This window comes from Panonychus citri, unplaced genomic scaffold (genome assembly GCF_014898815.1).
Source record: "Panonychus citri isolate SS breed McGregor unplaced genomic scaffold, ASM1489881v1 Contig00132, whole genome shotgun sequence".
NCBI lineage: Eukaryota > Metazoa > Arthropoda > Arachnida > Trombidiformes > Tetranychidae > Panonychus > Panonychus citri.
In genome coordinates this window covers 1-26261 of record NW_026515537.1, presented here as the reverse complement: position 1 = coordinate 26261, position 26261 = coordinate 1, and the positions used below count along the sequence as shown (strand labels likewise).

At 29.7% G+C, this 26261-nt stretch overlaps 3 protein-coding genes across 3 annotated transcripts; 1 reads left to right on the top strand and 2 right to left on the bottom strand.

The window, feature by feature from the left end:
- Window positions 1-132: 132 nt before the first annotated feature.
- On the bottom strand, window positions 133-1815 carry LOC128390967 (uncharacterized). The gene has a single exon (XM_053350782.1). It carries the CDS (start codon window positions 1794-1796, stop codon window positions 288-290), a length of 1509 nt encoding a protein of 502 aa, XP_053206757.1. The 5' UTR covers window positions 1797-1815; the 3' UTR covers window positions 133-287.
- A 1529-nt stretch (window positions 1816-3344) lies between these two features.
- LOC128390966 (cadherin-86C-like) lies at window positions 3345-12290 on the top strand. Its single transcript, XM_053350781.1, has 13 exons — window positions 3345-3832; window positions 6353-6627; window positions 6726-6869; window positions 6987-7070; window positions 7162-7287; window positions 7577-7717; window positions 7790-7868; window positions 7942-8462; window positions 9079-9314; window positions 9418-9940; window positions 10023-10102; window positions 10177-10518; window positions 10618-12290. The coding sequence occupies exons 1-13, from the start codon at window positions 3829-3831 to the stop codon at window positions 12113-12115; spliced, it is 4053 nt and encodes a 1350-aa protein (XP_053206756.1). The 5' UTR covers window positions 3345-3828; the 3' UTR covers window positions 12116-12290.
- Window positions 12291-12565: 275 nt separating this feature from the next.
- Window positions 12566-25606, bottom strand: LOC128390958 (uncharacterized; the record flags this gene model as incomplete). Its single annotated transcript, XM_053350769.1, has 7 exons — window positions 12566-13713; window positions 13918-14511; window positions 18041-18295; window positions 21086-21201; window positions 21748-21885; window positions 25199-25355; window positions 25445-25606. Coding segments are annotated over 7 exons (1607 nt in total), but the record flags the coding sequence as incomplete, so codon positions are not given.
- Window positions 25607-26261: the final 655 nt, after the last annotated feature.

The window sequence follows — 26261 nt, the reverse complement described above, 5'->3', positions numbered from 1 at the left end:
AAAAAATTGACTTTGAAAGTTGATTAAGGTTAATTAGCATTCATTTTGATAGTGACCTAGTTTCTAATTATAACAGATTGACTATGTTTTAATTATAAACAATCTAATGAAACAATTGTTGTGGAAAAAGAATTGTGATCATCAAATTTTTAATTATAGTTCAACAATCAAGTGAATACAATTTGCGAAGATGAATATTGAAAAAACTTATTTGTTTTCGTTTGGAAATGAATATTTATCGAAATTGGAAACGATTCTATCGATTGGTGAATTTCGTGATGAATAAATTACTTTGAATGATTCGATGATATTTTAACTCTGAGAGAATGACTTCTATTTGGCCTCCGCTTATGAGTGAGAATCGATGTATTACTGATCTTTGGTGGTTCGTAGGAAATTGGTTGAAGATCGATTGGACTTGCGATTCCATTGAAAGGTTTTCTCAATGATTGGTAATACGATAGTTTGGAGATATTTTCTGGTTTTCGTTTGGATTTCAATCGATTCGGTTGTTGAGAGCACCTTGAACAATGAAGGAATGAGTTGACCCTGTAAACTATGAATCGAGTTATTTTCGGTATATGAACAAGAATCGAGAAGCCAAACCAAGTACCAAGACATGAGCCGATTTGAACAATAACATAGAGCCAAGTTTGCATGGGCTCGTAAATGATAACAATCGCTGGTTCTTTAATCTCATCCATAACTAAAGTGCTGAAATTACCATAAATTGTAACTGGAGCACGACCTTGGATAAAATAAGTTTGATGAATACAATCAGGTTGAGAATTGGCTCTAATACAATCATCAACAATTGAATTAATCAACCGCCTGAAAGTAATATTACCAGAGTTACGATCATAACATTCAGTGGCAAAAGGTAAATTCAAATTACTTGACTGTAGTGAAAGTGGATGTGGACATCCCGTTGATGCGATTGACTTTTGAGTCAAACAGCTATCGATTACTGCGTCTCTCGAGGTATAATTAGACTGTAATCTTGAGTAATCTCGGCATGATGTTTCATATGGCGGTGGAAGAAGACGAAGTTCAACCGTTTTCAAGTGATATCGAAAAGCCCTCGGATAATCTGTCATCGTTTGAACATCCATTTTACTTGAAGGACTAACAGGTAAGTTTTTGGGTTCACTTGCACCAATGAAAAGATAATCAACCGAACGGAAGTACGATTGTCTAAGTCTAAGAAGCCAAAGTTCCACGTCAACTGGTTGCTTATAATAATCGTGAGTCGATGCAACGATTGGATGATCTTTGGAACAAACGAACACAAAGCACAACATATACCGACGATAGAATAATTTTAACTCACACAGATCATTAATATTTTGATTTAGTTGAGTTCGAATGTCCAAAGTACCGAAAATCTGATCCATTGGTAGTAAACATTCAGTGACCTGTGAGATGGTCAAATATCTGGCTATTAACTGAGAAACATTTTCAGTAGTAAATCGAGTTAACAATTGATCTTTAATTGTTTTCCTTGGATTATTAAAGGGATTCCTTGGTAGACCAAGAATACTGATCAGTTTTGGATACTTTTGAAAGAGAAGAGTGAAATTAATAAATGTAAGAAAATCTGAACAAAAGAAAACGTCAGGTAGAGTTGTTTCCTCTGGTACAGAGAAAATAACGAAAGTTAAATGCTCGTAATCAAAGAAACGTATTAAAACGTAAGTTAATTGTGTTACAAAGCCAATCACACAGAGACCTTTGAAAAAGTAATCAAGTAAATCAGCTAATCTTTCAAGAGAATCACTTTGAGAGCTGTTAATCATTTCACTTGTAAAGATATCAACTGATTGATTGAAATGTTTAGTTTTGATTTAATGTAACCAAAATTTGGTCCATTAATACATATCCATGGAAATCACAAAATGAGCTTAATTACATGTTAGTTTTATAAAGAAATGAAACAAAACAATTGATTAGATCGTTTCAATTATATGAACAAGTTGATTACATTGTAACAGAATACGGTCATTTGAATAACATGTACAAAACAATCAGCTAAAAGTAACAACAATTAAATCAATAGGATTCACAAAAGAAGCTCATAAACGACCACAATTTGAGTAAATTACCGATGAACGGGATTAAACTAATCTCAATTTTGGTTATAATTTAGCTGATTAACTAGTGAGACCAAAAAATTGACTTTGAATTGACTCTGGTTATAGTTAATTAACATTCACTTTGATAGTGACCTAGTTTCTAATAATAATAACAACAAACTAACCGAATTTGATTTACATAAAACAATTAATACCTACAATGATCACAACCGAAGGCCAAACTTACCTGAATCAAAAAATAAGTAATAATAACTGACCACTAATGGATAAACATTTGTTGTGAATCTCTTGCGATGAATAACAATTAGATTAAACAGTTAAGACATTAAATCAATTATTCTAACAGTGGACAATTTATTCGCGATAATCATTCATGAATATAAAATTCCAAATAAATCTTAAAACTGTCCAACATTCAGCTAGTCATGTAATTTAGATAAAAAAATGCTATAAAATAATATCCAAGATGTCCAAGGCTTTCAGGTTAGTCTAATGTCCGGTTTCATGGTCAGTTGCAGTTACTGATATTTATTATATTTGTGGGTTTGGAAGGCAAAAATTACAATTAATATTATATTTATATTCATGTAAATGATAAACTTGAAAGGTCATGGGCTCAAATAGTGATTTATATAAGAAATATTTTACTCAGGTAATAATTACAATTGTAACCATAATAATAACAATAACTTATTGTCCCAGGTAACAAATAAAAGTTGACGTTTCCATGGTGATTCTTATTGTTATTGTTTATCGAGTTGTTGATAAATAAAATTTGTTTGAAAATAAAAATGAATAAAAAACGTTTTTTTTTTACAACTTTCGAGCTTGAGATTCCAAGAATTGAAGGTATTTCGATTAATGATTAGTTGATGGTGAGATTAAGTTGAATGACCAATCAATATGATGACCATTGGATCAACTGATTGTCATTTCGATTTTCATATTGTGGTTGAATTGATTTGATCAAGTTCATCTAATAAGAGCGGGAGTTTGTTGTTACCACAAGCGGACAATTGACAGATGATGATGATGATAAAACAGAGGGAAAGTGGGTAAGAGGAAAAGGAAGACAATGATGATGATGATGATAACGGATGACAATCGGTGGAGAAAATGAAAGAGAGAAAGTTTCCCTTTCTTTTTTTCTAATCATCACGGTTAATCAATTCTCAGGTAACAACGCATGTCTATGGATTATTATTATTATCACTATTAGTTAATTGTCTTTGGATAATCATTTACAGTTACTCGATAAGCGTATGTCCGACAATCAACATCTCAGCGACCAATCTGGTGTCACCGTTAGATAATATTTTCTGTCCACCAGTGGAAAGTTTTCCACCCGCCGGGGTCACTTTTGTTTCTTTCCACCGGCGAAAACAAGTTAATCTTATTTTCTTCATCTTAATCATGTTCAGAATTGTAACTGTTACAATTTCTCGTTATCGGTGTTTAATTTAATTCAGTTTTAAATATCATAATTTGTGTTTACTTTGATTATATCCAATTGATTTAAAGTGATGAAGTTTAATCATTTTCATCTTAATTGTGCTTCTTTCTTGGTGACATTTACTACTAACAATTTAGTGTTTTCATTGTGCTTAATTAAACGTATCAACTTAATTAAATTAGACCAACTTGTTAATTGTTGTATAACTTAATACAATTTACTATTGCTAATTATTAGCTTTCATCTTTAATTAACCAGGAAAACAATTTAACTCCTTATATTATGGGTGAGTGATTAATTTTCATGTTGAGCAATTTTAAATTGCGATAATTAATCATACTCAAGATGCTTAATTATTTAAAGCTAAATTTGGTTTATCTAGTTGATTTAATTATATCTGATTCCCACATTTAATCCAGTTTAATGTTTACAATTAGCACAATTTAATCTCATTTACAATTTGTGTCAACGGTAACAATTAACATTCCCCCAACTGATTAGCTGATTTTTGAATGTGTTAATATGATTAAGATTATGATACATTTGATTTTAACACTTTTTTCATCTTTGTAACAATTTGAATTGTTAATCAATGTAATCCAAATCAACTCTTTCGTTACAATTAAATTGTCAACACAATCATTGTATTATTATAGTTAATTAATCACAATCAAGTAGCTATTTTATCATGTGATGATTGTTAACTGTTGATTTATCATATTAATCAAATAACATTTCAACAATTTCCAACAATCAGCCTTAATTGTGATTCAACCCACGGTTTAATTGATTGCGTGAAGATAATTACAACAATTAAGACCAAGAAATTCATCTAATTGTAGAAATTACAATCAAATACTAATAATAATTACTCAATCAATTCCCAAAGGATCTCGACCACAAATTTAATCACACAATCAAATTAACCCAGTTAATTGTTTCATCTAATCTAATTGAATATATTATAACCCACAAGACTGAAACAATTTGTCTTTAATCAACATGATAATCTTATTCAATTAACCAGAATTAATCACTTAACTTTAATTATTATCATGGTAATAAAGTCTTAAATTATTGTTGATTAATAAACACGCAATTTACCAATGATAATAATCCTATTTGGTTAACTTTAATCAATAACAATCAGAAAACAATAGGAAACAAATCAATCAATTGAAATATAATTTAATTGTTACTTGATTGTTGAACTGAAAAGTATCATATTAATATCATCAATTAATATTCAGATGAAAGGCTAACAACAATTAGATTTTGATAACAATTAACAGTAATCAGAAAAAAATGTAAAAGCTTCAAATGAAACATGATCAAGAATTACATCAATTAACTAATTACTAGTTAATTTTAGGCACAAGAAAACTAATTGTAACACTCAAGTTAATTATCTAATTATTAATGACCTGATAAAAAGGGTAAAATAAGGTTAACAATTTAATAGTAATGGTAAATTGACAATTTAGATTTTCTTAGATTAAAGTTAATCATCATTCAGATTTAAATGATTACCTTGAAAACAAAAAGACAAACAATCAAATCAATTATTCATAATATTCTGGCCTTGGTGATGAATGTTATTATTACCATTACAATTATTGATTATCGTTAATTTTTCATAACAATGATTAACAATCAATGGTAATATAATGTAATATACCTTGTGGTCAGTTTCATTATTACACATGAATTTGACCAATGGGTTAATTGGTTGATAAGATATTCAGGTTAAGGACATTGATTGTTTCTAAATCAACTATATAATTAGTTAATTGTGGCACATTCAATGTAATCTCATGATAAATTGAAACTAATCAACATGAAAGAGGTGGTAGATTTAACCAAGAGTTACCAATCAAATTATGGTTCCAGTCTGATTACTTTTAATCAAAACTAAATTAATTTTTAGTGTATCAATTTAATTAGAAAGTTAAACTAATTATTTTTTTCTCTTAAATTTTCCAAGTGATTAATTAGATTAAAATCAAATCAAATGTTTATCTGATTGGAAATATATAAGTTTACCTTAATATTAGTTGAAATTTTCTTTCAAATTTCGAGCTGATATTATATAATATTAACTTGATAAGTTCTGATTAATTTTTGAATAGCAAATTTTATCATTATAATAATATTTAAATGAATTCGGTCAAGAGCATAAAATTTGTTGTTATTTTGTTTTATTATCTTTTTTTCTGTTAATCACCACAGTTGATTAATTAATTAGGTCATTGTGAAATTAACTGACCCATGTTACTATTTAATGACTCTGATTAATATTAATATTTCCATGAGAAAATTATGCAAAGAATTTAGGTTAAGTTCGATAAATAATCATGGTGATTAGAGAGTTATTACAATTTTTTCTTAATTTGTTCAGTTTGATTAATTAGAGGAGGATAATTTACCTTTAATTGGATTACCTGAGAATAGCTTGATTTCCCTATTCTCACATAATCTTCTGTAAGAATAGTATTGACAATTTTCCCTCATTTGCCTCATTTTTTTTTCTAATTAATAACAATTAACTGATTATCCTTTTTCTCTGAGGAAAAAATCTTAAACCATTACTTTGAATCTAACATGTTCTTTGTAACAGTTTATAACAAATCAGAATTATTTTATCAAATTATGTTTATTGTTTGGATTCTCAATTGTTGGCTTGTTTTCTGTTTCTTTGTTTCTCAATTTCTCTTGATTGTGATTGATTTTCATTGATTCTTTTTAGGTTAATTTTTATGTTTTGTTTTGATTTCTTTTCATCTTTTTCTCTTCTTAATTGACATAGGTAATGAAGTTGTTCATTTCTTCTCGATTTGGTCTCTATGGTGTTTTGGAATCACCTTATCAACAGCACCAAATATTGATTATTCACACAACATGAGAATATTAAACTTGCCAAAAACAGTTAAACCAGGAACTTTAATCTATAGATTGAAAGGTTCACATCCTGATTCGATACCTTTAACCTTTGGTGTTCGAGGACCAATAGGACGGAAACTGTTGGACATTAAATCAGCTGATTTTCGATCAGCCGATGTATATTTAAAATCATCATTCGAGGTACCAAATTTTTTGTTTCTTTTCTTCATTTCTAATACTAAACTTATCGATACTAGAAAAATAAACAAACATTTAATCTTGTTTCTTTACCAATCAAGGAAACGGAATACAATTTAACAATTTTCGTCACCGATGGTAATCAAACAACCGAAGTTGATTCTAAAATTGTCTTCACCGATACCGATGGCACAATAATATTATCGCCGTTCATTGATTATCAACCAATCTATTTTGTTAATGAGGTATATTTCTGTTTATACTGTTATTTAATATTTACTATTAACAGTTAATCATAATATTTGTCTAACTAATATTTTCCCTTTCACACTCCCAAACAATCAACCTAATTGCTCAACCAGAATGTACCATATAATACAACCATTGGCTTTGTAATGGCAAAAGATAAACAATCAAGTAATCTTCCAGTAATGTTTGAGCTTAGGGTAAGTTGAGCTGTTCCGATCAACCATTTTAATCGTAATTAACTAATCCATATAATGATGAATATATTTCCATGTATATATATTTTTGTAGGGTTCCGATAATTTTGCAATAAGATATGTTTTTGGACCTAAAGGATTAAGTAAAGCGATGATCTTATTAGTTAAGGAAGTTGATTATGAGAGGAGAAACGTATATCCAATGACCATCATTGTAACGGTAAGTTGATTTAGTTTGTTTTCACTTTCTAACCTCCAGTCGAGTTGTTAATTAATAAAACTACAAACCTCAATGGTCAAACTTATCAATGAGTATTAAAGTTATTGATTGTGTTGCAGTTTGAACCGTTCAAATTGATATTTTTCAACTTCCTGGTAACAATAATGATTGATTGTTTGTCACCAAACTTTCACTGGTCATTTTTATATAATACATAAGATGATTCATCATCACCTATTAATGAGTTAATATATATTGTTTTCAATTGATTTTCTATTGTTATTAACAGAATGCTTGGACAAATGAAACAGTTGACACTCGAAATGTAGCTTCGGTTGATATATTAATCGTTGTTCGAGATGTGGAAGACACTCCACCTCATTTTGTCAATTTACCATCAGTTGTCCAGATATTTGAAAATACAGAAAAGGTAATAATTAAACTGTTCAATGATTCAGTTTTCCTAATCATTGATTAACTAATCTTTTATTCTGATAATTAGGAAAGTATAATTGATACAATCACTGCCGAGGATGGGGACGTTGAAATCAATAGGAAAATTGTTTATTCTTTAATTAAAAGTAAGATGAACAATCAGATGAGATTGATGAGAATAATAAATTTGATTAATGATAAATTTTGTATTGTTTTCAGATCCATTTAGTAATTATTTCACAATTAATAAAACTTCCGGACAGTTGATTGTGAAAATTTCAGGATTAGAGTTGAAAAATATTATCGGACTTAATAATCCATTTATTTTGAAAATTAATGCCACTGAAGTTATACCTGAAGAGGAGGAAACGGAAATTGGCCTTTCAAGTAGCTCAGTGGCTTCCATAGCATTTGTAATTGTTGCTAATCAAAATCGTCCACCAACATTTGCAACTAATCATTTAGAAGGTTATATCGAGGAGAACAGTCCAGTTATGACTGCTATTCGTTGGTATAATTATAGTTTACCTCGAGTTAATGATTCAGATTCTGGACTTAATGGTACAATGGATTTAACATTAACTCAATTTAGTGTTAATCACCAGGAGATAATTAATGATATAACTAAATTGTTCATCATTCAACCTAATTGGGGATTAAGAGAGATCACTTTCTCCATCTTACTTGGCTCTCCATTCACCTTGGATTATGAAAAAGGTCCAAATGAGATTAAATTTAAGGTTAGTTAACATAAATTTTAATCCACTTAATTAAATGTTCACATAATTTAAATTGTCACTTTCAACCACTTTTGGCTCGAGCTGTTGATTATCTAGGAATCTATTTTAACTCGACAATCCAAATGAACATTTCAATGTACTAATGAGTTTTAATTGTCACCATAATATCATCATCATGTTGATTCTTCATTTATAAGAGATATTGATTTATTAATTATCTTAGATACGTTTCAATTTAGATCCATAAACTTGTATCTGATTAGCACAAATAGTTCAGATAACGAAAGTAAATTAACTTAAAAGCAATCGACTTGTATTAACAGTTTTAAGATATCGAAAGAAGTTAATTGCTGGAAATATTCATTAGCTTAATTTTGATAAAGACAAAAAAAAATCAACTATTGATTATTTAATCTAATCTATGGTATGAATTTTAACAAATACGATAAATGTTATTATCATTTTGAAGATTTTAACTTTGCCAAAACCGATCGATAATAAATAACAACAGTAAATCAATCATTTTGGTGTCATTTTGATAATAGTTAATCATTTGATGTTACAAGAATTAAATTCTATGTATAGTTGATTGTTATGATTTTTTTTTGCTTGTTAGGTCACTGCCACTGATCGTTCACCAATTAAACCTTTGTCTTCGGAAGTGATTGTCACAATTAATGTGATTGATGTTAATGATAATCACCCACAATTTACCCAATCAATTTACAATGTATCTCTATACGAAAATGCTTTACCCGGAACTAAATTGGTCCAAGTTGAAGCAACTGATCCTGATTCTGGTATTTTCGGTCAAATTAAATACACTTCCATTAACGGGCCCATTGCCAAAAAGTAAGACTGTAACTGTTGTTTTCTAACTAATGGATTAATTTAATGGTAAAAATTAGATTGTTAATTACTGTTATTCTGTTGATTGTTGTTTATTTCACTTTAGTTTCTTCCTGGACCGAGATACTGGATTGATTACTTTGAAATCTATTGAAGGAATTGATCGAGAGCAAACATCGGAATATACATTAACCGTTGAAGCTCGCGATGAAAATGGTTTTGGATTATCTAATGTCACTCAACTTCATGTAACCATATTGGATGATAACGACAATGAACCGAGTTTTATTCAGTCTCGTTATGATGCTGTACTTAATCCTGATGGGTTAACCTTCACTCAACCTTTAACTGTGAAAGCTTTTGATCCTGATGAACCTGGAACAGTAAATAGTAAAATTGTCTATGAAATAATTGATGGAAATTATCAAGGAAAATTTGTCATTAACAATGATACTGGATCAATATCGATATCAAGTCCATTGACATTCGATGAAAGTAATAGGAAAAGTCGACTTGCCGATGAATTTAAAAGTCAACCGTCATTTCCAACCATCGTTTTAAAGGTTCGAGCCCATGACCAAGGTGTTCCATATCGATTCTCAACAGTGGAAGTTTTCATTCACCACAAGGTAATATTTGAACTTCACTTGAAATTATTGTCCAGTGTTTTTCTCTATTTCTAATCCATTTCATTCTGTCAATCGTTTTCAGGATTTTCTCAATCGAACTGTTTCATTTATTATTCCTCAAGACGATTCCAGAATTTGGAGTAAAAAAGACGATATTGAAAGGTAATTTTTTGATTGATACTCTCATTTGAATGATAATTTAATAACTTTTTTTCTTTCCATTCATTTTTATTCAGAGGATTAACAAGATTATCTGGAGCTGATGTTCATATTTATTCAATCAAATCTTTCTCGTTAGGACCCAAATCAAGTCAAATCGATGCTTGGATAGCATACCCCATGCATACTATTGTTGATCTGCGGAATTTGTTTTCAACTGTTACTGATTTAACGGGAACTATTCCCATCGAGCCCAAAGATCCAGTTCTTCGAGAGCCTATTCAAACTGCGGCCGTTTATCGAAATGATTACGAGCTCGTTTTGTGGATTCTTTTGATTTTAATTGTTGTCACTTTGCTTTTCTTGGTTGTTCTTCTTGCTGTTTGGTGTACTTGTTATCGAAATGATCGTAAAACAAAGTCAGTATTTCATTAGCACCTTAGTTTGTTCAATATCTTAGAGCTATTTAGTGAATAGAAAGTTTTGATAACCATGTTTTTCTTTTTCTCTTTCACTAGGACCGTTTTGGAATCTATCGAACCTGCTAACAGAATCATAACAGTAAAAGATAAATCAACTAACCATTTGGAGCAAAATGGCTCCTTTTTACAACGATCAAAAGAAAAGCGATCCGTTCATGAGACAATAGTTGATGAAGCTTATCAAATAGACGATGAGAGTAGAGGTGATTCATCAAGATCCAATGAAGATGGTACAAGATCGGCAGATACGAGAAAGCGAGAATTGATAAACGATAAACAGTCAAAATTTAAAAGAATCAAATTAGGTCGCAATAGAAGAGTCCGAGTGACTCCGGAAATAATTGGTGAAGCAGAACCTATTTATTTGGAAGATTTTACAGATGATCCAGAATATTATATTATGAGGAGGCCGAAATTGAGAAGACCACCTCTACCACGACATGATAATGGTGATGAAAATGGACAATTGAGACAAATATCGACTTCTGAACCAGGAATCAGCTATGTTACAAGTGGAGTCGATGATAATTTTTACCTTTTCTCTCGCCGATCTGGCTCAGTTCAGAGAATTGGAAATAATTCTTCTGTGGAGTTTTCATCGAGAGCAGGTATTCACAGAGGAGGATCATTAAGAGAGCGTAACCTTTACCCTGATCACTTAACGGACCACTTACGAAGCGTAAGCGAGGCTGAGATTCGTGATTTGAAGTTAGAAGATATTGAAGATCACAATCCATCATCAGAAGTGAGACTGAAAATTCCCAAAGAATCTCAATCAGATGATGAGTATATTCCTAGAAGAAGTGCTCAGTCAAGTATTCTACCGAGTCTTGAGGTTTCAGGTCCTCAGATTAGATTTATAAATGATAAAGATCACCATGAAATTGAACGCAAATCTGACACAAAAAGGGAATCAAATTCAAGCAGTAGTAGCAGCAGCGATAGTACTAAAAGTAGTTCCAATTCGAGTGAGAAAAGTCAACGTCCGGTTGATTCTAAAGCTAGCGATTTACTTGAGAGTCTCAATAGTACAGAGAGAAGACTATTCAATCGAAGTCCAAGTGAAACATCTAATATCGACATGGGACTTGTTGACGGTGTGGTCACTCGAACTGGTACAAATTCAGCTTTAGATTCACAAGAGGCAATCGAATTTCCATCAAGATCTGGGGCTACTAATCATATGGGTCTCAACGGAAATCAAAATGGGCAATTAGAATCCAGCTCGCAAAACTATTCGCCCTTATCTTCACCAGAAAATAACACTGAACCCAAGAAACTAACCACCGGAGTAGTGACTGTCAATCACAATGGAACCACAAGCAAGTCAAGTGGACATGGAGATAATTCAGATCACTCAGATAAATCAGATTCAGATTCAGGTATCGGAGGAAGAAATAGATTGGATAAGAAAATGAATCTCAAAAATAGTGATCTGATGACAAAGAAAAGTATCTTTACAATAGCATTTGATGGAGTGAAAACGGATAGACTACAATCAGCTGATTCTCTTCCTCTAACTCCCTATGTTTAATCAACAGAAACAAAAGAAATCAAATTTCTTTATTTTCAGCAGATAATCGAAGGATAAAATGTTCTGTAAATATTGTAATCTTCCAACTGTGATAATTGTGTTCCACAAAAGATTTGTAAGACAATTCGAGTTTATCAGAAAAATATCAGATTGAATTAAAAGCTAAATATTATAATCGATCAACTTCATAATTTTCTGTTAATTTTTCAAGGCTCAATTCCGAGAAATTGATTGATTTCAAAGTTTCGCTCAAGGTAAACCGATAATTATTAATATGAGCCAAGTAAAGTTTATTCAAAGGACGAACATAGTAAAAAGTAAAGTGCTTTTGCTTAATCGAATCGAACTTGATTGTAAAATTAAATCTTTTAAGAACATTAACTTTTTCTCCATACTATCAATGTTATTTGCAGGGGAATTGATTGTGAGCAATAAACAGAGAAAGAAAGATTTTCATTTCAGAAATTAGATTTTATTTCTATTATTTTATTCTTGACAATTGATTATATTACAATCTTTCAATTTGTAGTTAAGGGCAATCGACATGATGATAACGATTAAACTTTAAATTGTCTTCATTTGTATGAGTTTTTTTTGTCAAATTTTTACATAATAAAAGTTTAAAATTCAAAGTTTTATAAATGAAAATTATCTTAATTGTTTTATCACAGAGTTGCTCTTTGATGTAATAGTAATTAGCTAACAGTAGTAACCATGTAACAAAAAGGATAAATGGACAATTATAACGATAATGTTCATTGTGATCTGGGTGAATACCAAATGATGTAAAAAAATCTGATAACTGATCTAATATTAGTATTGAAAAGAAAAATTAAAAAAAAATTAAAAGGTAAAAACTGTTGTTGATGAAAAAAAGTTTTTCGATAGCCAATTAATCTGAGAGTTCTGAATCTCGGAAAATTGTTTCACGTTAATTAGACAATTTTCTGGTCATTTCCTTTGATCAGATTCTACTCATAGATCATTCATAGAATTGTGATAGTCCGTTATTGTCAATGATTCTAACTATAGTATTGATGGAAGACCCTAGTTTTAGATGAACAAGCAATTATTCAGTTATTAATGATAAATTGATCGAATAATCAATATTTCTGTTGAACTATTCTGTTGTTGTATATATAAGTTATTTCTTGTATCTGCATAATATCACAATCAGTTTTCATTGTCGAATGGATTCCAGTTTTTGGGTGAGGAAAAGGCTTTTCACAGATTCGAACATTGCTAATTTAAAGTATTCCAATGGTCTTGATAAAAGTTCTTGAACTGGTATTTTCATAGTGATTAGAGGAAATTGCAGATGATTGAACTTGAAGGATTATCCATTTGATTCTGACCATCGTTTACACTAATACTCCTGATTATTGAACTGTTTGATTGAATTGGCTTCTATGTTCACACTGTCGACTCAAATTTTGGACTTCCTCCGATTAGATCAACTCGAGTTGCTTTAGTTATCTCAGATTTACTTTTGAATTCAACGGTATTCTTGCGGTCCAATGTACTTTTGGATGAAGAATTCCTAACAATTGATATTGGTTCCAGTGTAATTCCTTGAGCAATTTCATATTTATCAGGATCTGCGAGAGGGAGAGAAATAATCTCATTAATATCATATTAATAATATGTATTGAAAAATGGTCAAGAATAGTATAAAATTCAAATAGACTCAAAGGAAAGTTTTTAAGAAAAATAATTCAGTCGAGATCGTTATTCATATTAATAATTAGTTGAGTTCTATTGAATTTTAAAACCAATGAAATCAATTGGATCGTATATTTTACCATAGGATGAGATAAATTTGTTCTCGTCGTTTTTACTTTTACTTGAACAATAGCCAATTGAAGGTATTATATCAGGTGGACCTTTAGCAGTACCATTTGAATCAAGAGTGTTAAATTGATTGGCTCGTTGTTCTTGCTGTTGGACCGTTGTGGTTGTTAAAAGCATCTCATCACAACACTCATCATCACAGCAACAAACCTCTTCAGCTTCATCAAACATGGTTCCACCCGGGGGAAGTTGTGTATTATCAGTATCAGGTCGAGTTAAACCGATAACATGTCTATGGGTACGACGGACACGGATTATGGCAATGATACCAAGTGAGATGAGTATCAGGGTGACGACAATGATTCCCAATAATAAGGCTATTAACATTGGTTTACCAGTGAATATATTACGTCCATTGACTGTCAACAGATTTGCTCGACCATTTCCAATCAATTTCTGTGCTGGTTGTGAGGTTTCACCGGTTAACCACATTACTTGGGATGAGCCACGAGAGTGAAGTGAAAAACATTTGATACGATAACTTGTCTCTGGAATTAAATTATTTACTAAAAATTTGATCTCATTGTGATGCATTAGATTAATTTCTGTGAAACGAAACAAAAATACCATGATAGAAATTAGCAAATTATCAAATTATTATTATTTAGATAAAAGGATAAAATCAATGATAAATTAATTGTACTATTATTACATGATAATAGTACATAACCATAGACATTTCTTTTCAATGAAATTCATTATGATCAAATAATGAGTCAATAGTAATAACCACTTGACCTAAATTAATTGGTCAGTTTGATAACTATTTCCATTGTAATAATAATAATAATAATATCAAGTGTTTACACCTAATCAACATTATTACATGAAAAAGAAGACGAGAAAAACAAAATCATCACAACATTAATTGAGTTTGTTGGTGTCGTATTAATAATTTGAATTATTCATTGATTCATGTTGATTTATGATTCATTATAATCTCAAGTAATTCTAGAGAAATTCATGATTTACTGTTATATATTAAATTAATTTAATTCCATCATAATCAGCATCGTATTTTTAAGTATTTATCATGATGATTAATTAACTAGAATAAATATTTTTCAACAACATCGTTGAAAAGGTAAATAATAATAATGATAATATCATTACATTGAGTTGAAATTAAGATAATGTAACATTTTAATAAGATGGATTATTATTAAATTATCTTGACTAATTGAATTTTTTGTACTAAATGTATTAAATGTTGTATCAATTTCACCATGAAATATCATCAACACCATCATCAGTTTGTTATTAGAAATGAATAAAATGTCAAATCAATTCTCAGCATCAAAGATTACAAGAAGAAGCCATTACTTTTTTTGTGAAAAGTATCGAAAGTGTCATCATTAGGAATGATAGAAAATATCATTGGTCATTATTATCGTGTAACAATATGAGAAAGTTAAATGACATTGAAATTGATATTATTGAATAATATGGAGAAAGATGATCAACAGAAAAAAATAAGAAGATATAAAGAAAAGTTTTACTACTAAAGAATGACCTGTCATTGGAATGGTCTTGAGGTAAATGGCTATTTTAACACCTTCTATTATTGGACATCTCCTTCATTTGGATGTTATTCTATCATGAAAAGTAAGAATCATCTTGAGAAACATGAATATGAAAGAGAATTGGGACAAAAAAAGAGTTCCATGATTGAGTAGTTCGAAGTGGATATTGGTTCGATAATCATTATTATCCTCATCATCATCATCGTGTCGTTTCCGTTCATGACATTAGAATAAATGGTAATATTTGATTCTATTTTTTGCCTTTTTTTCTTCATGATACACTTACATAAATGATACTACATTATGATAATAGTAACAATGGATCTCAAGGCTTACCTGTCAACTGAAAAACTCGACCAAGAAAAAACAACAACAAAATCCATGAGGAAATGGTCATGATGATTTTGGTGTTACCAAAGAGATTCATGGAAAAGGATATGAATAGACAAATGAAAGTAAACACTCATAATATTTCATGTTCACACCAAATATTACGATAGCCTCATGGATAGATAACTTTTTTTTACAAGGTTATCATTTCTTTATCATTTCATCCTCAATCATATTATATCATGTTGTTTCATGATATCAAACGATAAATTATACTCTTTCCTTGTCCGCTTTTCTTGTTCACATTTCATCAATTTTTTTGTTGTTCTGTTGACTTTTGTATGCTTATTATTTCAATCTTTTTTCCCCCCAGCATTTCATTGATAACTTGCAGCCCAATAGAGTTAATATAATGTTGCCAACGAAAAATTCATACTTCAGTTTTCAGAACTTTTTTTTTACTTTGTAGCACTTTTGATGATTGAGATGTCATCGATTGTTATGAGAAGAAAAAAAATTCGCTAATCCAATTGCTGGGAACATTTTTCGTCGTAACAGTAAAAAAACAGAAAATATTGAAATTCAATCAAGGATATAATTCAGTTCAGGTTTTGTTGCATTTTTGTTTTCTCCTCGCCATGTTTACCATGTTTCCCATTCACATCCATCAATTTGGTTTGTAGATAAAAAACCCAACCCAATTTTACCTGGTTATGTATGTGGATCTGTGTGTGAGTGTCTGGTGTACATATAAAACCTGAAATTCTGTACCTGAATAAAAGTCAATGTTGACTCTACTTATCCTATTATTTATCATGTACTAAAATGTTATTGGATAATCATGGTATTCATATTTACCTTTGATATTGTTCACTGAATGTAATATATTTATAACTATGTAGATGAAACCTTTTCATCAAGCAGATTGTTCATTCACAAAAAGAAGATAAGAAAACAATAGATTCAAAGTTGATTCTCTTTCTCTTTACCATTGAGAAAAAAAAGTTCAATCAAAATCACTAATCAAGTGAAGGAAAAAAAAAGTTCATCAACTTCATTCATTAATAATAATAATTTTCCTTAAATTTTCATTTTCTCTGGTTAAGTTCAATTGATTATTTACTATCATGATGAAAGGTGGAGTTGGTAGTGTCAATATCATGGGTAATTCGTAATGAATATTTTAAAACTTATCCTTTTAACTACAATTAGATGTTAGGCTTTTTTTTCATTATTTGATTTGCTTTGAATTCAAGTGAACAAACAATAATTTCATGTTCACATTAATCTAATTTATTATCACATTATTTCAACACCTAATCTGCTGTCATTTATATATAATCATTCAATTTGGTTGCTTAACTATTAATACCTTTAGATTGTAACAATTATCTCAATCTAGACTTATCACCACCTCAATCTTATTCTCATCTTATTTCCGTATTCTCAGCACTATTCAGCTTGAATCCCCTGATTCCTATTATTATCATTCTCATATTGCAAACGAAAACTCCAAAGTTTCAAGATGCTTGTTCTAATTTCCTTTCTCATCATCACCTTTTTATCTTTCGATTTTCTCTTTCTCTTATTTTTACCTTTTTCTCTAAAAACACCTCACCTCGACACAGAACAATCTTCTATCATCCCTTTCTTGTCTTATCGATTTCTACAAGAAACTTATCATCATCATCAACAACAAGGGCTACTTATATCTTGAGAAATTCTAACCTTTTCTATGTTTTTACTTTTTTCTGGTTCTTCTTCATCTTCTTCGTCTTCTCTACCTCTTCATCATTCTAAACATTATAATCATCTTCTTATTACATCATCTCAGCATTCTCATTCCTTCATCATTTCAGTTTTTGTTTCATCTAAACTCAATTGTCTCTCATATAATTGCAAGTATTATCCTTATCTTTATTTCTCTCTATTCTTTTTCTACTTTATTTTTCCCATTTCAAAGATTCAGATTCTGTTCACGGATTCATATTTTTACTGTGTATCAGTGTTTTCCTGTTCAACTAACTCCTGGTTCTCAGCTATTAAACACATATATAAATTACTGATTTACTGATGTTAATGATTATTTTCTGGTTCCATGATTAACGATTTTAAGTGAGTGAGTGAAAGACTAAATAAAGAGTCATGATCATATGTTATTATTATGGTTATAATTATATAACTTTCATTGTTCTTATCCCATAACTATCACGATACTCACCATATGAATGTGATTGATATGGAACAGTTAAAGGTTGTGATACATTGGCGATAGGATATTGTTCATTTTTCCGATAAACTTGACAAATGAAAAACGAAGCTGGATAAATGAATAATCCTCTGGATGGATTAGAATCATCTCCCAATTTAATCTCTTCATGAGTATAATTAACTCTTACATCGGGTAAACAGTGAACCATAAGTGAATCTTCACTTTGATTGGCAACTCGGCATCTAAATGATAAATTAGGAGGATCTAATATTCAAGAAAGAGAGAAAGAAAGAGAAAAGAGAGAGAGAGAGAGTCAATTAAATAAGAATCAAAATTCATTAATATTCATCTTATTATATTCATTAGATGAAAACATAATAATATCAACATGACGAATACGAAGGAAACTTATTCAGATTACATGGAAAAATACAAACTAATATTGGTAACATGAGTTATTTGAACCATCAAAAAGTTTCTTCATCTTTATTAATCACTAGATGATGAATAAATTATTTGATTACATCGATTTTAATATAATGGTAATAATAATCATACTATCAACAGTCTATTTTGAATTCCATCCTGTTGATAATAATTATCAGATTTATCATGTAGATAAAAACTTTTTTTCAACATTTTCTCTCATTCAATATCCAAGTTATCATTTTGTGAATATCCTTTTTCAGAGATATATCATATAACAGTATTGGAAAGAAAGGGAGAGAGAGAGAGAGAGAAACAAACAAACTAATGATTCTAAATGCAAAGCCATTGGAACTCTTGTCTAGCCATTATCATTAACTTTACTATTATCATCATCATTATCATTAACAGTATCATTATCAATAGCAACATGGTCATCATCAACCATTATCACCAACTTGATTGATCAACAATTAAGGCTAACACAGTGAGGGTCAAAGTGGAGAAACAGTGGCGGTCATTTATAACATTATGTTATATGAGATTCAAATGAATGGCGAAGAAGCAAAAATAATAATAAAGGAAATGACCAACAAGAGATAATAGAGAAAAAAGCAAAATCAAAGAGTCTAAAAATTGATTCACTAATCTTTTAAATGGTGTGTAATCTAATTCAATTATAAATTCAATTCAATTTAATCAAGGAAAAGGTTAATGTTGCTAATGATTGTTGATTAGCTAAATAATATCATTAGTTTCACACTAATGATGTTGATACAATAGATTATGTAGCAATGATATTTAAAGTGAATCCAAAAGTATCTTAAATCAATTGAGTTCTCATCATTATCTGGTTTAAATGTTAATAGAGAAAAACAATAAGCTTAAAAGTTGATGGAAAATAAGAAAACAATTTATGAAATCACCTAAGATTTTGAGTCTTGTAGAAATTATCGATAATTATTAATCTATTAATAGATAGAGAAAAATAAGAGTAACAATAAGATACACACAAAGTATTAAATGTCTTTAAATTGTTACTTTTTGCTGATGAAATTGGTTGAATTGATGTTAGTTGATTTACACAGGATGAAGTTTAGATCTGACAGTTTATATATATTAGCGCAATGAGAAAGTATATTTATATTTGATAAGGAATTTCACAATTGGCTACCACTGGTCACTAATAACACAATCTACTGTGCTTGTCAGTTGACAAAGAAATGATCGAAAAATGGTCTTATTGCTTTTAGAGAGAAAGATTTAGATTCTATCTTTGTGTCGATAAAGTTTAAATGATACAGAATGATAACCTCAATTTGGTAGAGAGACAGAGAGAGAGAGAGAGAGAGAGAGAGAGAGAGAGAGAGAGAGAGAGAGAGAGAGAGAGAGATGAAAAAAAATATCCAAAGACAAATATCAACAATAATAGAAACATCAACAGTAATTTCATTGTCATCATCAACATTGGTAAAAGTGTAAAGGCTCAGAATAGGATGATAACATGATCTTTGATTTAACACTGATCATTGTCACAGCTCAATGTGTAATAATGATCCTTATCCTTTGATGTAACATGAAAAGATGAGGATAAATTTGAAAATGATGAAAAATACATGGGAAAAAATGGTCAAGTGAAAGATGATGAGATGGGAGTGAAGAAGAAGATGCAAGAGAAAATTATTTGTATCATCAGGAAGAAGAGGTTAACTGGCAGTGAAAGTGGGATAAAATATCAAGAAGAAAAAGATTTGCAAAGAGATTTTGATGGTCAAGACTAAAGAAGAGAGAAAGAGAGAGATAAATATTACACAAAAAGAAAAATCAATGGATGTAATATTTTAAGATGATAAAAAGATTCTTGTGTTTCATTCATATTTTTTCCGGGGTTAATCTTGACTATATGTACTTGGATTCTTGTTCATGGGATGAAGATTCAGAGAGTAAACAAGATAAGAGGTAATTGGGGATATATTGGCTATTTATTGAAAGTATTGCAGTTTCTTTTCTCTCCCTTCTTCATTGAGTCAATGAAAAATGATCTTGTACGAAAATTTTAATGACTTGATCGAGAATCAAACAAACTTTTCTTTCTCCTTCAATATTATCGACAAAACTCATTCGATTCAGAATTTTCCATCATATTTTTTTCAGTTTTCACTCAATAACTTTCATTTTATTTCTTATTTTTTTTTTCCTTTCTTTTCCTCTTCCCTTTTCTTTTACTTGTATTTCCTTATTGTAAAAATCATTTATCATTTAAAAAGATGCTGATGATTAGCTATTAGATTATTTTTATCGATGATTTATAAACATTATAATTGATTGAATTCTCTCTCTCTCTCTCTCTTTATTTTTTTTCTGTCTATTTTCACTTGAAAATTTCCATTAAGATAGTATTAGGATTTACGTAGTATACAATCAACTGTAAAATGTTGTGGTTAAGAATGAGAAAAAAAAATCGACAACAAAGTTTACTGAATAAATTTCGTCATCATTCAACCTCAAGATTAATTCAGTTTATCTAATAACAATGTCATTTGCATTCTGCATTTTCATTAGATGACATTAATAATACCCTTTAATTGCAAGGGATTGCTTTTTTCTGCTTCTTTGCGATTCACTTACCTGATGATGTTATATGGAAAGTACAAGCTCGCTGTTGAAGTCCTACTTCATTTTTGGCAATACAGTCAATTTTACCGTAATCATTAGGCTCATGGGGTGAGTAGCTTAAGGTTGATCTACATAAGGAGAAAAGGATGTTTGCATCATGGTTTTAATGATGATTTTTCATGAGAATCATGATGATGATGATGATGATGATAAGTACAAGAGACGAGAGACGAGAGAGATGGAGATCCATGCTCCATAGAGATGCAGAGTTAGATAGAGAATGGGAAAAGTTTCAACAATCTGAAAAGTTACTTGAGTAAGGCGGAGATAATAGGTTGATGAGAGTGGGAGTTGTAAAGGTTAAATGATGTTGTTGAGTTTGATTTTTGATGGAGCTAAAACATTCAAACTATTAACTATTACAATCAATGGAATGATAATAAAGCTTATTAACAGTATTAAATCCGATGGAGAACAAAAAAAATAACGAAATGAAACAAAAGAAAACAAAAAGGCAATCACAAAATGAGATTCATAAGAGGAAAGAGGAATATTGAAAAAGGAAGCTGATGATTACTGTAATCATAATCATCATTATCATCATGAAATTACTTTACTTATCATCAGCATCATCTTTTAATACGTCGTTAGATGTGTGTGTGTGTATACGTTACCTTGTGTCATTAACTATGTTAAATGGTAATAACTCTGAATTGTATTGATGTTTCCATTGGAAAGAGACACGAGATGGATTCGCATCTACATCACATTCAAGATAAATGGTTTCATGAAGAGCGACTCCATAGACTAAACTGTAAGAGTATTTTAGAAGAGACATTTTCATATATAATTTGACCATGGGAAAGGAAAAGGATTCGTCCACCAATGAATTAGAATTGGAGTTTTTTTTTATCATTCAATCCAATGGAATATGTATATTGATGAAGAAGAAAGGAAAATACATGAAAAAGCATTAAAAGGATGTATTATAAAAGATTAATGGTAAAATCGGAATGATCATCAGAGATAAAAATGTAATCAGAGTTTCTCAGCAGAATATTATCATCTTAAGAACGTTTTTTTGTTTTGTTCCAAATCTACATGTACATACATGTATCGATACACACGATAAATGGATGCACATAATACTCGAATACAGAACTTTTATTATTGTTTTGTTTTTCTCTTTCGATTCTTTTACAAAAATCTCAACCATTATATTGGTAAAAATTTGATATGAAAAAAACATGAAAAGATAATATTCAAATAGATATCATCATCATCATCATCATTTGAGTGTATTTATTAATCTACACTCCAAGTTCATCTGAATCATTGAATATTCCTGAAAAAAAGGAGCTGATTTTTATATGAGAATATTATTTTTTTTTCTGGTTCCAATACACGAAAATGAATTAAGGTTAATCTCTCAATATGATAATGCACTATGAGAGTAAACGAAAGATTGATTTTTGGATTAATATTGAATTTCTGATACTATATTTGAATTTGAATATTTTCTCAGCATTTATCTTAACCGTTATTAGAATTTTACATGTATATAAATACTATTAGCTTGTGAAGACAATGCTTTCGATGTAAGAGCAACAAAACATGAATTCAATTCTACTAAAGTCATGATAACTTCCATTTCAATAAATGTGAAGAGAAACATGATATTTGAATTGGAAGCGTGATGACGAGATGAGAATCAACTTTTAGGAACTTTGATTTCCATTATGATTTGTATATTCTTGATTTCTCCATTCTCTCTTTCTCTTCTTCTCTCTCTATCACTATTCAGCCTCCCAACAAGTTTTCCATTCTGTTCTAATACCTTGAATGGAATTGAAATCTCTATGGAAATTTTTTTTCCTGTCTCTTTCTCTCTCTTTCTCTCTCCTTTTCTTTACACTTTATGTTAGAGATTTAATCAAGTGTTTAAGTCTTTTTCTATGTTTAGTTTTCTACAACAAGAAAAACTTGCAATGCAAAATAAGTGAAGAAAAAAAATTGAGGTGAAAAAAAGGTTAAGAAGTTTATCTTTTCTCGTTTATCCTCATCAATCTGTGAATTAAGGGTGAACAAGCAAAGAGAGAGGAAGTTGAATGAGAAAAAGAAAATGAAAGAGAGAAAAGATTATCAACGGAAAAAGAACTTGAACAAAGTTTCCAAATTGTTTTTATAGAGAAGAAAAAAATTATCCATATACTAATATTCAGAAAGAAACCAGAACATTTTTACTATCTCTCTCTCTCTCTCTCTCTCTCTCTCTCTCTCTCTCTCTCTCTCTCTCTCTCTCTCTCTGCTCATAGTGAATTAAATCATCGTGAAGGAGGAGAGCGAAAAAAATTCCAACGAAAAAAAAACCGAGTAACTCAATTCTCACCAAGATATTCAACGATAATAAAATAATAACAGCATTAGAACGATTAGTTTAAACTAATCACTCGCTTAGAAAAACTGAACTTTGCTTGATTAATCAAGCAATCATGATAATGAGGTGGAAAAGATTAACACACTTAGCACAGCATTTAGAATACAAATTAATATATTAACAATAATTTCAAATTGAGTTAGTATATTTTTTTCTTGCATCTTGGTAAATTCAATTGTAATAATATACCAACACGTTGCTACTTAATCGCGATCAAGCTTTGAAAATCTTTGGATAAATCTACTAACAATCAAATTAACATGTTATTGAATATACTATTGCAATTGAATAACCGACTGATAGTTAATCATATTATTTACTAACAACATTTTCCTTATCATCTTGGGATTGGAAAATGATTATTTTTAAAGTTTCCAAAAACTTCTGATTCTTTTATTTCGATAAATAATATTGCATGAAGAATTATTTTTCTTCCTTCTAATAGCTTCATGTGAAATGGAAATTATCATATTTTCATGATGAGAGATGAGAAAATCCCTAGAACTTTTATCCTTTATGGTTTCTTCGTATTTTTATTTTATCTACATCATTAAACATACATTGATTTGACATCCAAAGCATAAAAGTATTGACATTTTAGTTGATGATTATTATTATATATTCATCATCATCATGTCAATGAATAAAACTGTAGCTTTTAGTGTGTCCCTTTTATTCAGGCAAGAAAAAAAATATCAATATAATCTAATGAACCAATCATGATGATCACCATGAACATGATATGAGAACCTTTTCTTTTCCTGTTGTTTCTTCAAAACGATGAAAATAACATTCAGTTTGAGGCGATTTTTTCTCTATCGATAGACTGAATTGATTCCATATTCAGATTTCCTCGTTTACCACACTTTCTATCAAATATCATGTTTAAGAATCATTATCATGAAGTAAGATGATATTCAATTGCATTTTACTTTAAAAAAAATGTCGTATTCATACTCGTATATGATGTGTTCTGTCTCCCTGTGAACATGTTGTAGAAATTTTTTTCATCCCTGTTAATCTTGGTAACATAACTTAAAATATATTGAATATTACACGTAATCAATATACGAAACACGAAATGTTCAATTTTTGATGAAAATTTTTCTTTTCATTATTTACTCATTTTTTTACTCTTCTCTTTTCATACTATCGGTCAATTGATGGACAGAAAAAAAAACTATCCTATTCCAAGAAAAAGAAAAGGTTATTTTACAGAATTTATTGAACTCGATTCAATTTTGATTCCTCGAAATTCTTCATACATTTTGAATTGAGATTATCACGATTAACGGTAAATACTAAATCTATTAAATATATTGTGACGATTTAGTAATTGAAAATAATGAGTAAATGGGATAAATTGTTTAGGTTTTATTTTTCTTTTACTCGAAAATCATTGGGAAGGAGATTCAATTATATTATATTTTTCATCTTTGGATGAAGAAATTTTTTTAACTTTGTTTGGTTATCATATAGTAAATATATTTTTCTATCCTCATCTTTTCTGTTGACTTTATCTAATATTTTAATGAAATTTTCTCAAGTCTAAAAGTTTCATCATGAGCATGAGAAAGAATAAGGTAAACAAACAGAATGAATGAATATTTTTTTTCAAGGTCAAATTTCCGTGAGATTGAGATGACAAATTTATGACTGAATGATGAATACAAATGGATCAAACTTACATATTTTCATTACGACAAAATGGAGCATATCTGATGGTTAAATTGATTGTATTGCTTAGCGCAGTTCCTTGATTGTTTCCCGCTTCACACTGATAAGTACCACTTTGCTTACGAGAAACACGTTGAAGTACCAAAGTTTGATTACTTTGTATCACTCCTAGAATTGGTATCAAAGGTAAAATGATAATATTGTTAGATATTAACGATAAATTATTATATTAACAAAAGAGATGATGATCAACTCACCATGCTGGGAGTGAAGTATATCACCATTGAAACGCCAAACGATTGGACGATTGATATGAGGATTTGAATCGATTTCACAGTCAAAATAAATATCATTACCTTCCTGGAGAGTAGTTAATGAAATCGTTGGAGATCCAAGTCTCAATGAAAGACGAGGTATATCTAATACGTATCAATGAATTTTTGGTGTAAAGGAAATGATGAATTAGAAAATAATCATTTAATCAAAATCAGTAAATTTTTTTTTCCTCTTTAACATTATCAATATTTAGAATCAGAACCTATTCAGCCAGAGATTAAAGTTTAAGCATTTTTTTTATATTCATAATATTGAGCCGAAAAGATTTGGATAAAGTTTTCTGTGTTCAAAATTCAGAATCAGCATTCAGGTTGAAACTTTTTTTCTTCTTTGTCAATAGGGGAAAAAATCAATCATGTTATCAAAATATTGTCATAATACTTGAATTTTTAGCAGTTTTTTTTGTTAATATTCATATTGGATGAGGAAAATTCTGATTAATCTCTCAGTCTCTCCAAGTTGATACATCTTCTTTATATTATGATCAACAGTTATTCAAAGCTCAAAGTCAGCGATTTTGTTTTTTGTCTTCTTCTTTATTTTTATTGGTTCCCTTTAAGATTCTCAAGAAAAAGCTCAAGTGTAAACTCATTCAGAGATTAAGTTCACTAGAAGAAAAAAGTAAAAAAGATATCAGGTAATAGATCACAGAATCAATAAGAAATTTGAAGAAAAAATCAACAAGAATTTAAAGATTTACACACACACACACACACAAGGATAAACAACTATCACCCA